This window comes from Hyperoodon ampullatus (genome assembly GCF_949752795.1).
Source record: "Hyperoodon ampullatus genome assembly, chromosome: 13".
Classification (NCBI taxonomy): domain Eukaryota; kingdom Metazoa; phylum Chordata; class Mammalia; order Artiodactyla; family Ziphiidae; genus Hyperoodon; species Hyperoodon ampullatus.
In genome coordinates, this window is record NC_136926.1 from 16537602 (window position 1) to 16551376 (window position 13775).

The 13775-nt window shown below is 40.4% G+C and overlaps 1 protein-coding gene across 1 annotated transcript in view; it reads left to right on the plus strand.

The window, feature by feature from the left end:
• NAA25 (N-alpha-acetyltransferase 25, NatB auxiliary subunit) overlaps window positions 1-9107 on the plus strand; it is a 74829-nt gene extending 65722 nt beyond the window's left edge. Inside the window, exons 23-24 of the mRNA XM_079717343.1 lie at window positions 2617-2763; window positions 8785-9107. Coding sequence (XP_079573469.1) covers window positions 2617-2763; window positions 8785-8907 — 270 coding nt within the window. The 3' untranslated portion in view covers window positions 8908-9107. The remainder of the gene's footprint in view (window positions 1-2616; window positions 2764-8784) is intronic.
• The last annotated feature ends 4668 nt before the right edge of the window (window positions 9108-13775 follow it).

Genomic DNA, 13775 nt, shown 5'->3' on the forward strand with positions numbered 1-13775 from the left:
GGGGATCCCACGTGCCTCGGAGCAGCTGGGCCCGTGAGCCATGGCCGCTGAGCCTGCGCGTCCGGAGCCTGTGCTCTGCAGCGGGAGAGGCCACAGCAGTGAGAGGCCTACGTACCGCAAAGAAAACAAAAATATGGAAAACACAAGATGAATTTATAATATGATTTCCTTAGGCTATCTCTTAGATCTGACATTACTATGTATATAGGTTTCCCCTGCTATCCAGAAGTATAGCATTCCTTTGAAACCTTTCATAAGCCCAGGTGGCATAAAGGGAAGAAGCAATTACCTTAGGACACATCTTGCTATTGGATGCACAAAGTAAATTGAGATAAAGCACAGATGCTTACAGACATAGTTTACCGCTGTGGCGGCTTGATGTTGAGTGGCACTTCCGGTGCCACTCTTGCTGCTAAGGGTGTGCGCTGCTTCTGTAACAGCTTGCTGCACACGCTTTTCACCTTCTTTTTCCTATGAAAGCAGAAATCCTCTTTGGATTTCTTTTGGTTAGCCAAAACAGGTACTAATGTAGGTCTCTCCTGAAAGCTAAGTGGTGTAAAGCGAACTTTCAAAAAGCTGGAGATACCTGTTTTTACATTCCCCAGTGGTGTGGTGTGTCTGTATCCTTACCCATTTGATAGGCAAACATTGGTACTCTCCTTTTTCCAATTAGCATTAAAAAAATTCTATTGATGTTGCACCTTCAAAGAAGACTTCTTGAGTGAAAAGCTGGCCTTAACTAGTTGATTGGCTAGGTTTCTTGTGTTCATCTGTTTTTTAAATTGTATCACTGCTGGGATTTCTTTGATATATTTTCTGTTTCTGTCTTTGCCCAAGTTTCCTATTGTGGTAGTAGTATTTTTTCTGTTGATATGTTTTGAGCTATTAGACTCTTAACATAGTAGTGTTAACATAATCCTCTTTCATATATGATGCAGTATTTTTCAGTTTGACATGTCTTTTAACTTGAGTGATTTTTTTGTCAATATAGTAATTTTTAAAAAATAAGAATTTTTTTCATGCCTAACTCCTTTGAATTAATTCTTAGATCATTGGTTTCATGGTTTTATCCTTTTTCTAATGGGGTTTGGACTCCAAATTTGCTCCTAATCACCACTTTATGTTTGTTCCACAAATTTGGTACTTCATATCTTCATCTGACATAGCAAATTTTTTTTTTTTTTTTGCCGTATGCGGGCCTCTCACTGTTGTGGCCTCTCCCGTTGCGGAGCACAGGCTCCAGACGCGCAGGCTCAGTGGCCATGGCTCACGGGCCCGGCCGCTCCGCAGCATGTGGGATCTTCCCGGACCGGGGCGCGAACCCGTGTCCCCTGCATCGGCAGGCGGACTCTCAACCACTGCGCCCCCAGGGAAGCCCAGCAAACATTTTTTTCTAATACTTGTTGTGATTTATTCTTTGACCATTGTTTTGTTTAGGTGCTATTCAATAATTTCCAAATGTATGGTGATTAAAAAAATTTTTTTAGTTCTTGTACAATTTTTAAAGGTTACTTTCCATTTACAGATATTACAAAATATTGGCTATATGCCCCATGTTGTACAATACGTCCTTGAGCCTATCTTAACCCAGTAGTTTGTACCTCCCACTCCCCCACCCACCTATTGCCCCTCCCCCAAGGTTTTTTTTTTAAACTGTTCTTAGGTTAGTGTTATGTTTAGAAAGACCTTTTCAATTTATGATCGCAAAAGCCACTACCTAAATCCTCTTCTGGTGCTTCGATGGATTTTTAAAAAAAATTTAAGTATTTAAATCTGTCTGGAATTTATTTTGTTATTTATTATTTATTTTATATTTCACAATATGTCTAGCTAGCTATTCATTACCATTCATCCACTTGAAAACCACTGTTTTGAAAGGTCACCATTTAAATTCCTTTATATCCTTTGCTCTGTCTTGGGATTTATGACCTTTCAGTCTTTGTCAATTTACTTATATACCAGTCCCATCTGGATTTGATGTAACTTTATAATATACTCTAATATCTATTAGGGCAAGTTCCCCTTAACGGCTCTTTTTCAGAATTTTCTTGATTGTTGTCACCCATCATTTTTTCCATTAGAATTTCTGTTTCTGTTATTAACATTAGAGGAAATCTGAAAGACATAAAGAGAAGAAATGAAGACTTGGTTCTTCTCATCTCCTTTAGTGTTCTAGGAGATTCCCAACCTGAAGTTGAATAATGACCAACAAAGATTTTTTATTTGTTTTTTCACCTCCACTTCCCCAGAGTGAAATAAAACCACACTGAAAAAAAGTCATCATTACTGAGTTAGCATTGGTGGCTATTAAATTTACCTTGGTTTGAGAGACTCTCTTAATATCCAAAACTGTATCTATCCTTGTTACTATTTTTTTTTGCGGGAACCACACCCACATACCATGTGGGATCTTATTTCCCCAACCAGGGATTGAACCTGCGCCCCCTGCTGTGGAAGTGCGGAGTCTTAACCACTGGATCTCCAGGGAAGTCCCATCCTGTTACTATTAATAGAATTAAGTAATGCTATAGCATGAAATTAGTATATCTTATGTGATATAGCATGGGAGAAATATATTTGATAATCTTTCAACTTTTTAAAAATCTTTTTTTCCAGCCACCTGTCTTTACCAGTTTCCAAGACTATGTTACTGGGCTTCAGACTTTAATTTCGAATGTTGTGGATCATATTAAAGGACTTGAAACACATCTAATTGCACTTAAACTTGAAGAACTTATTTTAGAAGACACTTCCCTCTCACTGGTAAGACACTGTATGGTAAGAGACTATAGTTGATCAGCAATAAGTTATATATAGATATTCAGCTGTTCTTATTGTTGTCACAGGGACAAGTTAATTTTTAATTCATTATTCTCTCCTTATGGGACTTGTGATTAGAAGGTGCCTGGCACTGGTTTTTTGCTGTGGTCTTGGTGGCGGTGGTGTCTCCTCCCCCTTCATCCCCCGCTCCCGCTTTCCACCTTTGAATACATTTTTGGGGGTGTTCTTTTACTGTGAAAACAACTGATGAATTGTTGAAGAGGAGAATTAGTGTTGTCCCTGTTTTGAGCACCATAGGAAACCAGCCATACTTTTGAGATTCAGGGACAATCTCCTTGACTGAGAACTTACCTGCTGTTGGATTGGCTGGTTTCTTTGCCAGCCCAGCAATTATCACGTGGAAAAGGAAAGATGCTGGACATCAGAACTAATTATGTCAGTAATAGTGAGGCCAGAGCAAGCCAGCCAAAAAGGAATGGAAACAAGTATGGAATCAAAGGTACTAGTCAGTTAGTTTTCTCCTGATCATTATTTTAGGCTGGTTTCTTAAAATTCTGCTAGCAAAATCCCTGGTAGTCTCACTTTAAAAAATGTGGATTCTTTTTAAAAAGTTAATTAAATAAAACAAACAAATGGTGTCAGGTGAGTTAACATGCACCAGCTTGGAGTAGGTTTAGGATTTTGATAGGAGCCAGAAGAGCAATGGTGGAGTCACCTGATTCTGGCTAGTTGTTCTAGTGATGAAACTCCGATCGTGAGGAAATGCTTTCCTTGAGTAGTTTGTCTGACCTAAGCCTCTGCTGATGAGGAAGCTCATCCAGCAGTCTGAGGGCAGGCATCATCCTAGCCTAAGACCTCCACCCAGGCCCTTCTAGGGAAGGAAGTGAATGGAATCTTGCTTGGCACACCAGCTTTAAAAGGTTGTAAGCCCCTCTTTTGTAAAATGTCAACATGTTAGAGCTTTGAAAAAAGGGCTTACTGTGGGAAAGGGCTCAGAGCATTTAACATTTCCAAAGACTGATTAAAGAAAGCAGACAGGTGTTGGCTAGAAGTTTGGTTTTAGCCAGTTAAGCTAGATATTCAACTGTTTTCTTATGTACATTAGAATGAATATAGACTTCAGTGGTAATTAGAGGTACTGATTGATGGATTATTAATTCTTTAGTGTTTTTGTTTTCCTTTTTTTAAGCCTTACATTGTTTTGGAAAGTAAAATATGTACATGGTAAAAAAAAAAATTTAAAGAGTAAAGAAAGAATATCCAGTGAAATGTCTCCTTTCCATTCTAACCCATTCCCTAGTTCCCTTTTTAGAAGGAACTGCTGTTATCAATGATTTCTTGTGTGATCTTCCTGAGTTAGAGAACCCATTTACAAGTACGTTATGACGGTGCCCCTCCCCGCCACATCTTGCCTTTAAACACAAATGATAGCATATTATACATATTGTTTAGTCTCTTGTTTTTGTGTTTAGTCTCTAGGAGATCATTACATATAAGTAACTTATCTACCTTGTTCCTTTTAACTGCTCTGTAGTGTTTCACTGTTTCTTTACAGACAAAAATGTATGCTTGTTACAAGAGAATTAGAAAATAGAGAGTAGCACCTCCCAGTTCCCAGCCCCAAATGAGTCCCAGTCCCACCATCCAGAACCACCTCCACCTCTCCCTCTTCTCTATCCCCTTAACACATTTGTGTCTGCCATTAGCCTTTATGACTTCCAGGTACTTGGTTACCCAGTAAAGGCCTAGTAATTAAATCCTTGTGAAACAGGTACATCCCAGGCAGGAATCTGCCTTCTGCCCCCACGTGCATGCCAAAAGGTCCTTGCTAGTCCTTTTGGACCCCTTTTACCTATAAAGAGATCTGGTAATTCATAGTAGTATATTTGGAGCTGTTTAACTTTTGACTTTTTAGATTAAATGCAAACTCATTCTGTGCTCTAAACTCCCATCCCCTTTTGTGAATAGTATAGAAAAGTAAGAACTAGAAATTATAGTACCTATTTTTTAAAATCTTAAGGATTGCACACTTGGACAGATGTCACATTGCTTCATGTGGTTGGGCTTTGCTGGACATCTTTGAGATTTTCAGTAAATAGATATACATTTATTGAGCTCACTATTGTTGGGCTTAAAGTTTGTAGAAATATAATGATCAAAGACCTGGCTGTAGAGCGATGCATACAAATTACTAAATTGGAGATACGATATAGGCACAAAAATCTGAGTGAGTGAAAAAGAGTCTCACTGGAAAGGGGACATTTGAGGATTAATAAATTTTCACCAGGCAGACAGGAATGGAGGAAAGGAATCCCACGCAGGGGGAGGCACAGACAACAGCACAGAGGCAGTAAAGTGAATTGTGTGGTGCACCATGAGTCATTTGGTAGAGCCAGAGCCCATGGTGATTTCGGACGCAGGCAGCAGTAAGCGGCAGCTTGCAGCAAGCAGCAGTGAGCAGTAGCAGGAAGCAAGATCTTAGTTCCCAGACCAGGAGTCCTAACCACTGGACCACAGGGGCCAACAGCTAGGGCCTGGGTCCCTAGTCCTTATGTGCCTTGGCAAGAAAGAATTCAGGCAAGGAGGCAGCAGGTAAAGAAAAGTTAAAAGTTTATTGGAAAAGCAAAGTACATGCGGAAAGATGCATGGGCGAACTCACAGAGTCGCGCCTTTGGGAAGTTTAAATCCTTTATAAGGTGTCAGTCTTCCGGGTCTTTGTCTTCTTTTTGGCCAGTTGTATTGTTTTGACCCCAGGGCTAATTTGTTTCTGGACCCTCCCCTGGGTGTGCACGCACCCCTAAGTTAAGATGGATCCCACTGCAAAGGCCTCTGGGAGGAGATGGCAGGACTTACTGTGGTCTGGCATCTCCTGCCTTTTTGACTCTGTGTAGGCCTTTGCACATGCGTAGTGTTTCCCTTGCCCCAAGGTTGGGAGGTGTGTGACCTCTGGATCATTTAATAGGGTTTAGTCCCACTCTGTCCCTGCCATAAAAATGCCCAATGTCCGGTTATTTACCCTGTTCCTGTTGCTGGTTTTTATATTGAGGTGCACATCTCGAAATACAGACAGGAGTCCAATCATAAACATGTAGTCCTGGAGCCCATTTGTTCTTGCTTCAGGAAATGTAAGCAGGGACTGGTAGTGAATGTCCGGCCTGGAGCTCATCTTCTCCTCATCCCATGAGGTGTGAACAGGAGGCCAGTTGTAAATGCCTAGCCTGGAGCCCATCTATCTCCTGCCTCAGTGGTATGTGGGAAGGACTGTTGGATACAAAGGTGACAGGCATAGTAGCCCTGCTGTTGTCAAGAGGATTGGGTGGTTCTTGTTGAAAGATCTATCTGCCTCCTGAAATGAGGAATAAGATTTCTCATTTTGATTATTCTAGAGGTTATCCTTAACTCTGGGCTCCTTTCTAGATTTTCCAAGCCCTGGTTCTGTCTTCATCTTTTGACCTTGGGAAAGCAGCTTAACTTCTTTGGGCCTCAATTTCTTTATTTGTAAAATGGAAATCATAATAATGTTAATGCAAGCTCGCGTGTCCAGCACACAGTGAGCCCAAACAAACTGAAACGTTGGAGTTTGGAGCAGAGAAAGGTTTATTGCAAGACCATGCAAGGAGACGGGTGGCTCATGCCCTAAAAGCCCAGAACTCCCTGAAGGGTTTCAGCAAAGCATTTTTAAAAGCCAGGTGAGGGAGGAGGGTCGCAGGGTGTGTGATCAGATCGTGCTCAGTTCTCTGATTGGCTGATGATGGGGGAACAGGGTGGTGTCACAGGGGTTAACTTTATCAGTCCTTAGGCTCCAGGAGGCCTGGGGCTATGTGCTCATGGCCATCACGTAGTTAACATCTTCCATTTGGTGGGGGGATTGATTTCACATCTGCAAAACAACTCAGGAAATTTGCATCAAATACTATTATCTAGGTACTTCAGAGAAGAGCTAAAGCAGAGGATATGGGGGGAAGGCCTGTCCCAGGAAGGCCCCATAGTGTCCTGCTCAGATACAATAATACCTACTTCATAGGGTTATAGTGAAGATTAAACAAAACAATAATGGCTGTATATTGCCTTGTTTTGTTAAAGTTATGATACATATAACATACTGAGCAGCACCGGCCACCAAATATTGGATCCATGTAGTGCTCAGTACTTTCTTTTGGGTTTAAAAAAAAAAAAGAAAAAACAACTTCAGTTCCATTTACATTAGGTTCACTTTTTTCTTTCCTTCCTTCCTTTCTTTCTAAACTTGAAACACTATGAACAAGGCCTCTGGAGTACTACCTCTAGTCCTGGTCCCTTTTCCTCTTCCCTAGCAGTATCCATTGAAACTGGTTGTATGCCAAAACACCCCTCCCCTCATTTTAAAAATATTTATTTATTTTGGTTGCACCAGGTCTTTGCTGCAGCATGTGGGATCTTTTAGTTGCAGCATGTGGGTTCATAGTTGTGGCATTCGAACTCTTAGTTGTGGCATGCATGTGGGATCTAGTTCCCAACTAGGGATCGAACCTGGGCCACCTGCATTGGGAGCATGGCGTCTTATCCACTGGACCACCAGGGAAGTGTCCCCCTCCCCACCATTTTTAAAAAAAAACCATCTGGTCTTAATGTAACTTTATAATGTACTCTAACATCTGTTAGGTTTTTTTTAAAGTAAATTGTATACACTTTATTTTACTCAGAAGCATGGTTTTTTTTCACTCAACCAATATTCAAGAGTTCTGTTCAGGCTACTGCATCTAGATCAATCTGGTTCTTTTAAACAAAATATTTTAAACAAAATTCTGTTCAAAATATGAATGTACCACAGCCATTGGACATATTTTAGGTTGTTTCTGTACATTTGCTTTTATGTATAGTACTGAATGAAATGTATTTGTGTACATACCTTTTTATGCACTTGTTGGGTCATAAAATGTGCTTATCTGGTTTCTTTTGGGCTTTAAAGTACTGCCAGCTTCATGTAAAGCTAACCAGTTTTCAGCCAACCTTCTTTCTGTGTTTGAACACTCCATCCCCTTTATTTTTTGTGCTTTCTACCACAGGTCAAACGTGCAGCAAATATTTAACTCACATATTTGAGCAGCCTTAGGAAAACTGGTCTTTTTTAGTTGTTTGGCCTCTGGAACACGATCGTGGACTCTGTCAATATGGAGGGAGGCCTGTCAATATTGTAACTAGAAAAGATGATACTGGTAAATTTGATGCCTTTAAAAAGTGGCTGTGATAAGTGTAAATTAATAATAAATTTCTACTTTTTTTCCGATGAAACTAATAATAAGAAATCTCAATTTTCCCACTTTGTACAGCTCATAACAAAATAGTAGTGATTTTATGGCTAAAGTACTTAGTAATAATTTTCTAACTTTTTTTCTTTAAGTTTTTTTTTTAAATTAATTAATTAATTAATTAATTAATTAATTTATGGCTGTGTTGGGTCTTCGTTTCTGTGCGAGGGCTTTCTCTAGTTGCGGCAAGCAGGAGCCACTCTTCATCGCGGTGCGCGGGCCTCTCACTATCGCGGCCTCTCTTGTTGCGGAGCACAGGCTCCAGACGCGCAGGCTCAGTAGTTGTGGCTCACGGGCCCAGTTGCTCCACGGCATGTGGGATCTTCCCAGACCAGGGCTCGAACCCGTGTCCCCTGCATTGGCAGGCAGATTCTCAACCACTGCGCCACCAGGGAAACCCCTAACTTTTTTTCTTGATGAAAACTAGAAATCAGAAATCTCGTTTTTCCGACTTGATATGATCTGTAACAAAGGTTACTTGAAAGATTGGTAATGCTAAAGCAACAGGGGTCTCAGTGAAAAGTCACATAGAAAAATATACATCTGTGATGAGTTTAGCCATCTTTGCATTTAATGAAATTGAAAATGACCCACTCTATTCTGATGGAGCTTGCAGTGAGACCAGAGGTAGTGGTAATTTTAACTTATACCTGAGGATCTCTAATCTGGGGGAATGCTTTCTGAGCAAGACCACTAATTCTTGTTTCCTTTGTAGGAAGAGAGAAAATTTTCAAAGACTGTACAAGGGAAGGTGCAGAGCAGTTACCTGCACTCACTTCTGGAAATTGGGGAGCTGCTGAAAAAAAGACTTGAGACCACAAAGAAGCTAAAAATTTAAGTTAGTGTGAACCACAAGCACTGAGGACTCTGCGACAGAATACGACATCATCTTCCCAGGCAAAAGCTACATCTGATTGACCATCATTTTAATCCAGAACTTCCTCATAAAATGCATGAAGGACTTTGATCGTGAATTAATTTTTTAGGTATTAAATGTATACAACGGATTAAATTATTGTATATAAACCAGAAGCAGGACCCTCGTCTGGGTTTGACCACTTTTTATACATGTTCATATGCATATGGCAGCCACAAGAGAACCCCACTCTTCTTCTTCCCTTCTATCACCAGAAACATCTGGTGGGGTGGGGGGAAAGCAGCAATAGAAATTAAGCATAAAGCATCGACCTCAGAGCAGCTGAATGGCCCTACCATTATAGCAGTGTGTGTTTTGATCTGGTCCTTTAGCCTTAGGAAGCAGAAAGCAGAAGAAGAGGGGGACCATGATTGGGAGCAGGCCCTCTTTCCACATTAGCAGTTTAGTTTTGAGGCTTCCTCCAATGCTTGGCTCCCACAGAACCCAAGGCAGGTACCCAAAGGACCTCAGATGAAATTTGGCATAAGCACCTGCCACTGAAGGACATCACTTAGATGCCCACAGGCTGTTGTTTTTCAGCTTAATAATCCCAATGGCCGAGACATCCCCATCCTAGCTCCTGTGAGAGTTAAATCAGAAGTAGCCTTCTGTTACCTTACAGCTGTTTGGAGGGGAAAGTAGTGCAGACCACTTACAAGCCTGCTGAGGACTAGCTTGCTGTCTTTCGTCTATTTGGGAAAGGGGAAACACTGTTCTAAAGAAGAGAGGTGTACATAATTTATGCAGGCAAGTCTAATACCAGTGTCATTGGTTTTGTGAGCTATATATATATGTATATGCGTTTACATATATACGTATATTTTCAACCATATATACATGTATATGTAAATGTATATACATGTATATATGCTTGAAAGTAAAGATTTAATACTTTAGCGTTTTTTAAGTGGGAGGTTTGGGAAGGAAGAAAGGAAGGAATGTATATTAATATGGATTTAACCTAGGTTTTAAGATTTAGGCTGGCAAAAGAAATGTTATCAGTTGGGCTTGAGGTTCAGTTTACTTTTTTCAAACTTGAGAATTATTACCAGGATGGTGTTTACGTTGTTCATCTGGAGCTCCCCAAGACTATGGCTTCAGAGGTTGGTTTGACAGAAAAGATAAACATTGCTCTTGAAAATGTTACACATTTTATACAACTGCTTTGGTAACTTTTTTGTGTTTGAATCTGTGCCTCTGTTTTTGGTCTTTGTTACCCAAATACCGTTAAAGTTAGTAATTCTGAAAAGCAAAGAAATGAATTTGATGAGGAAATTCAAGTATCTGATGGAGGATTGGTCTTGAAGACCTTCAGGGTTCTTTCCAACTCACTTCTCCAGTGAAATGTGATACTTTTTTCTTTTAAAAGCAACCAAAAAAGAGCTTGGAAAATCTCTGTATGCAAAGCAATTGCATTTTGTCCCTATCATTTTGACTTTCTTAGATTCACAATTTGGTAGGGTGATTAATAACTGTCTTAACTTGTAGGGAAACTTTTTTGAAAATTACTGAATTACCTGGTCAAAATAAGACTTGTTGGAAATCCTAGTCTATCCAGTAATTTTTAAAAAACAGTTTTGATGTTAATTGGTAGCCACAACTGTCATACCCCATCCCAAAAGAAAAGAACTGCCTTGAACAAGATGAATTAAAAATTCTGATTGAGGGCTTCCCTGGTGGCGCAGTGGTTGAGAGTCCGCCTGCCAATGCAGGGGACATGGGATTGTGCCCCGGTCTGGGAGGATCCCACATGCCGCAGAGCGGCTGGGCCCGTGAGCCATGGCCGCTGAGCCTGCGCGTCCAGAGCCTGTGCTCCGCAACGGGAGAGGCCGCAACAGTGAGAGGCCCGCGTACCGCAAAAAAAAAAAAAAAATTCTGATTGATTCTGAATCTAACTTAATAACATCATAATTTCATAAAACTATGGTCTATTTAGATGGAACTTTGTGTATGGGTTTGGGGGTATGTGTGTATGGCATGTGTTCTTGAAATGATATTTCTTTGAATATCCAAAAATACTATACATAGAAATGTTCTTTGAAACAAGTCTATTAACTGACCGTGATCATTCTAGCATATGTGTGCTCAGTGGGCTGGCCTTGGTCCTCAGGGACAGTGTGTGACTCCAGTGGTCTACCTACCTAGTCTCTTGCCTAGGGGCATCTGGGTCCTCTACTGGTTTTAGTGACAGATAATGTTACGTTGGGGTTATACTTCCTTTGTTACATGTTGATTTCCCTACTAAATGTAGCATTTCAATTAGATCCAACCTCTTACATTTTGAGATAATTGTAAAAAGAATGAAATTATGCAGAAATGGCCAATATCTTTTATTGATCTGTTCTTTTGGAAATTGTCATGCACTATAAATTGTGTACAGTTAAAAAAATATATATATATACACATATATTCTTACATGAGTAAAAAGCACCCTCTCCAGCAATTGTATGTAATTGGTATTTGAAGAGAATTCCCAAATAACTCATTGCTGCTGCTGCTGCTGTTTTTAGTTTGTGTGGGTTTTTTGTTTTGTTTTTGTGTGGAAAATTGATATTTAAAAAAAAAAAAAAGGAAAGGAGAAAAAACACGACTACTGTTTACAGACTGAAAAATTACTGCTTTTTATACTACTGAGATCCTAAGACTCTCCAAAGCAAACATTTGGTTTAAATCATTTATCTGATGTGGATAAAAGGTAGAGAACTTTTTAGTGTTCTCCACATAACGGAAAATGTACAAATGCCTAGCTGTGTTGCCCATCAATTTTGTATATTTTCATAATTTTAATTGTTCAAAATTGCATTATATTTTGCAATCACTGTTCAATCTGGATTTGTCTTTCATTCTAACTTTTAATATAAAAAGGGGTTTCAATGTATCTACAGCCTTGTTATTGAAACTCTTCCTACTTTTTTGCTGTGATTTATTAATATGGGAAGTATATATTCTTCCTTGTTCAGAATTAAGTGAAGCATAGCAAATCTATTTAAAATGGATGGGTTAATTTATTTAAACACTTTCATCTTAAGTTGGCATTCCTGCCTGGTTCATTTTTGTTCAGATTCCTAGAAGCCACAACCTTTTAAATGGTATAAGTCATCTCAATTTTGTATTATATTCCTCAGAAAGATGGTAATATTTGTAAATTTAAAATTATTCCAAGGCCACTAGTTATTTTGTTTAAAGTACCTTGCGTGCTCGCATTCATTAATTCAACATTTATGTGTTGAGCACTTATTTACTACATGCCAGATTCTGTGTTAGACTCTGCTGATATAATGGTAAATGAACTCTATATCCTAGTTAGTGGCTGAAGTGGGGGAAGAGACAATAAAAATAAATATTAGTTTGTAATTAAGTCCTGATTAATGATATGTCAGGGTATGTGATAAGTGGGGTCACAAGAGGACCTCTTGAGTGGTGCCATCTGACCTGAATGATGAAGAGTCAGCCATGGAAAAGCGAATACAAGTCAAAGGCCCCAAGGCAGGAAACTGCTGAGCATGTTCCAGTGACTGTAAAAAAAAGGCTCACGAGCTTCCCTGGTGGCGCAGTGGTTGAGAGTCCGCCTGCCGATGCAGGGGACACGGGTTCGTGCCCCGGTCTGGGAAGATCCCACGTGCTGTGGAGCGGCTGGGCCCGTGGGCCATGGCTGTTGAGCCTGCGCGTCCGGAGCCTGTGCTCCGCAATGGGAGAGGCCACAACAGTGAGAGGCCCACATACCGCAAAAAAAAAAAAAAAAAAAAAAAAGGCTCAAGTGCCTGGGACTTAATGAAAGGAGCGGAAAGGGGGTACAGATTGAGATAGAAGGTGGAGTGGGGATTAGAGCAATCAGGATTTTGTACCCAGGGGAGGAAATAAGATTTCTAAATTTAGTGGGAAGTTACTGGAGGATTTCAGCCAGGCTGATGACATGATTTATCCAAGGGTATGTGAACCCATAGGCTGAGATCATTTATTCAGACACACAACACAGTAGAAAGAGGAGCTGTTTGTTTTTCCTCCTAGTTTCCTTTCTGTCCTATGATACTAAATGCCCTTATTTGAGCCCTGAAAAAGTTCTTGCCTGCTTCTTCAGTTATGAATTAACTCCACCCCAACATTCTCTTTTTCCTTTAACAAAAACTGGGCACTTGGATATACCTCACTGCCATTTTTGACTTTCCCCAAAAGGCGGGCTCAGGTTTATACTTCTTCATGTTCCCTATTTTTGAGATGCTGTGACTACCTCGATGCAGACATGTGTTTCATAGTAACAAGTGGAGGTTAAGCAACCATGAACCAAATGCTTTTTTTTTTTTTTTTTCGCACAGGCTCCGGACGCACAGGCTCAGCGGCCATGGCTCACGGGCCCAGCCACTCCACGGCACGTGGGATCTTCCCGGACCGGGGCACGAACCCGTGTCCCCTGCATTGGCAGGCAGACTCTCAACCACTGTGCCACCAGGGAAGCCCCCAAATGCTTTTAAAAGTTATTTGTGGGGTACCTATAGTTTATGCTTGGGGAACAGAGCTTGTTTGCAACCTCAGCTTCCATATATTTTAGTAAAAGTGGGTCCCAGGTAATGTACTATTTTTCATATGAGAAAAGCAGTTATTGCAGATAAGGCTACTAAGATCACCCAGTGGGGTTAAGGGATAGATTCAAACTCTTAAGCAATGATGAAATGAGCTAAAATCCAGAGTGTCTCATGTCCCCCCTCCCCCGGCCTCATACACAGCATCTCACATTCTTCATCTTGATGGCCATGTTCAAATCCTCAGATTGTCTTGGCTCTCTACTGAATAAT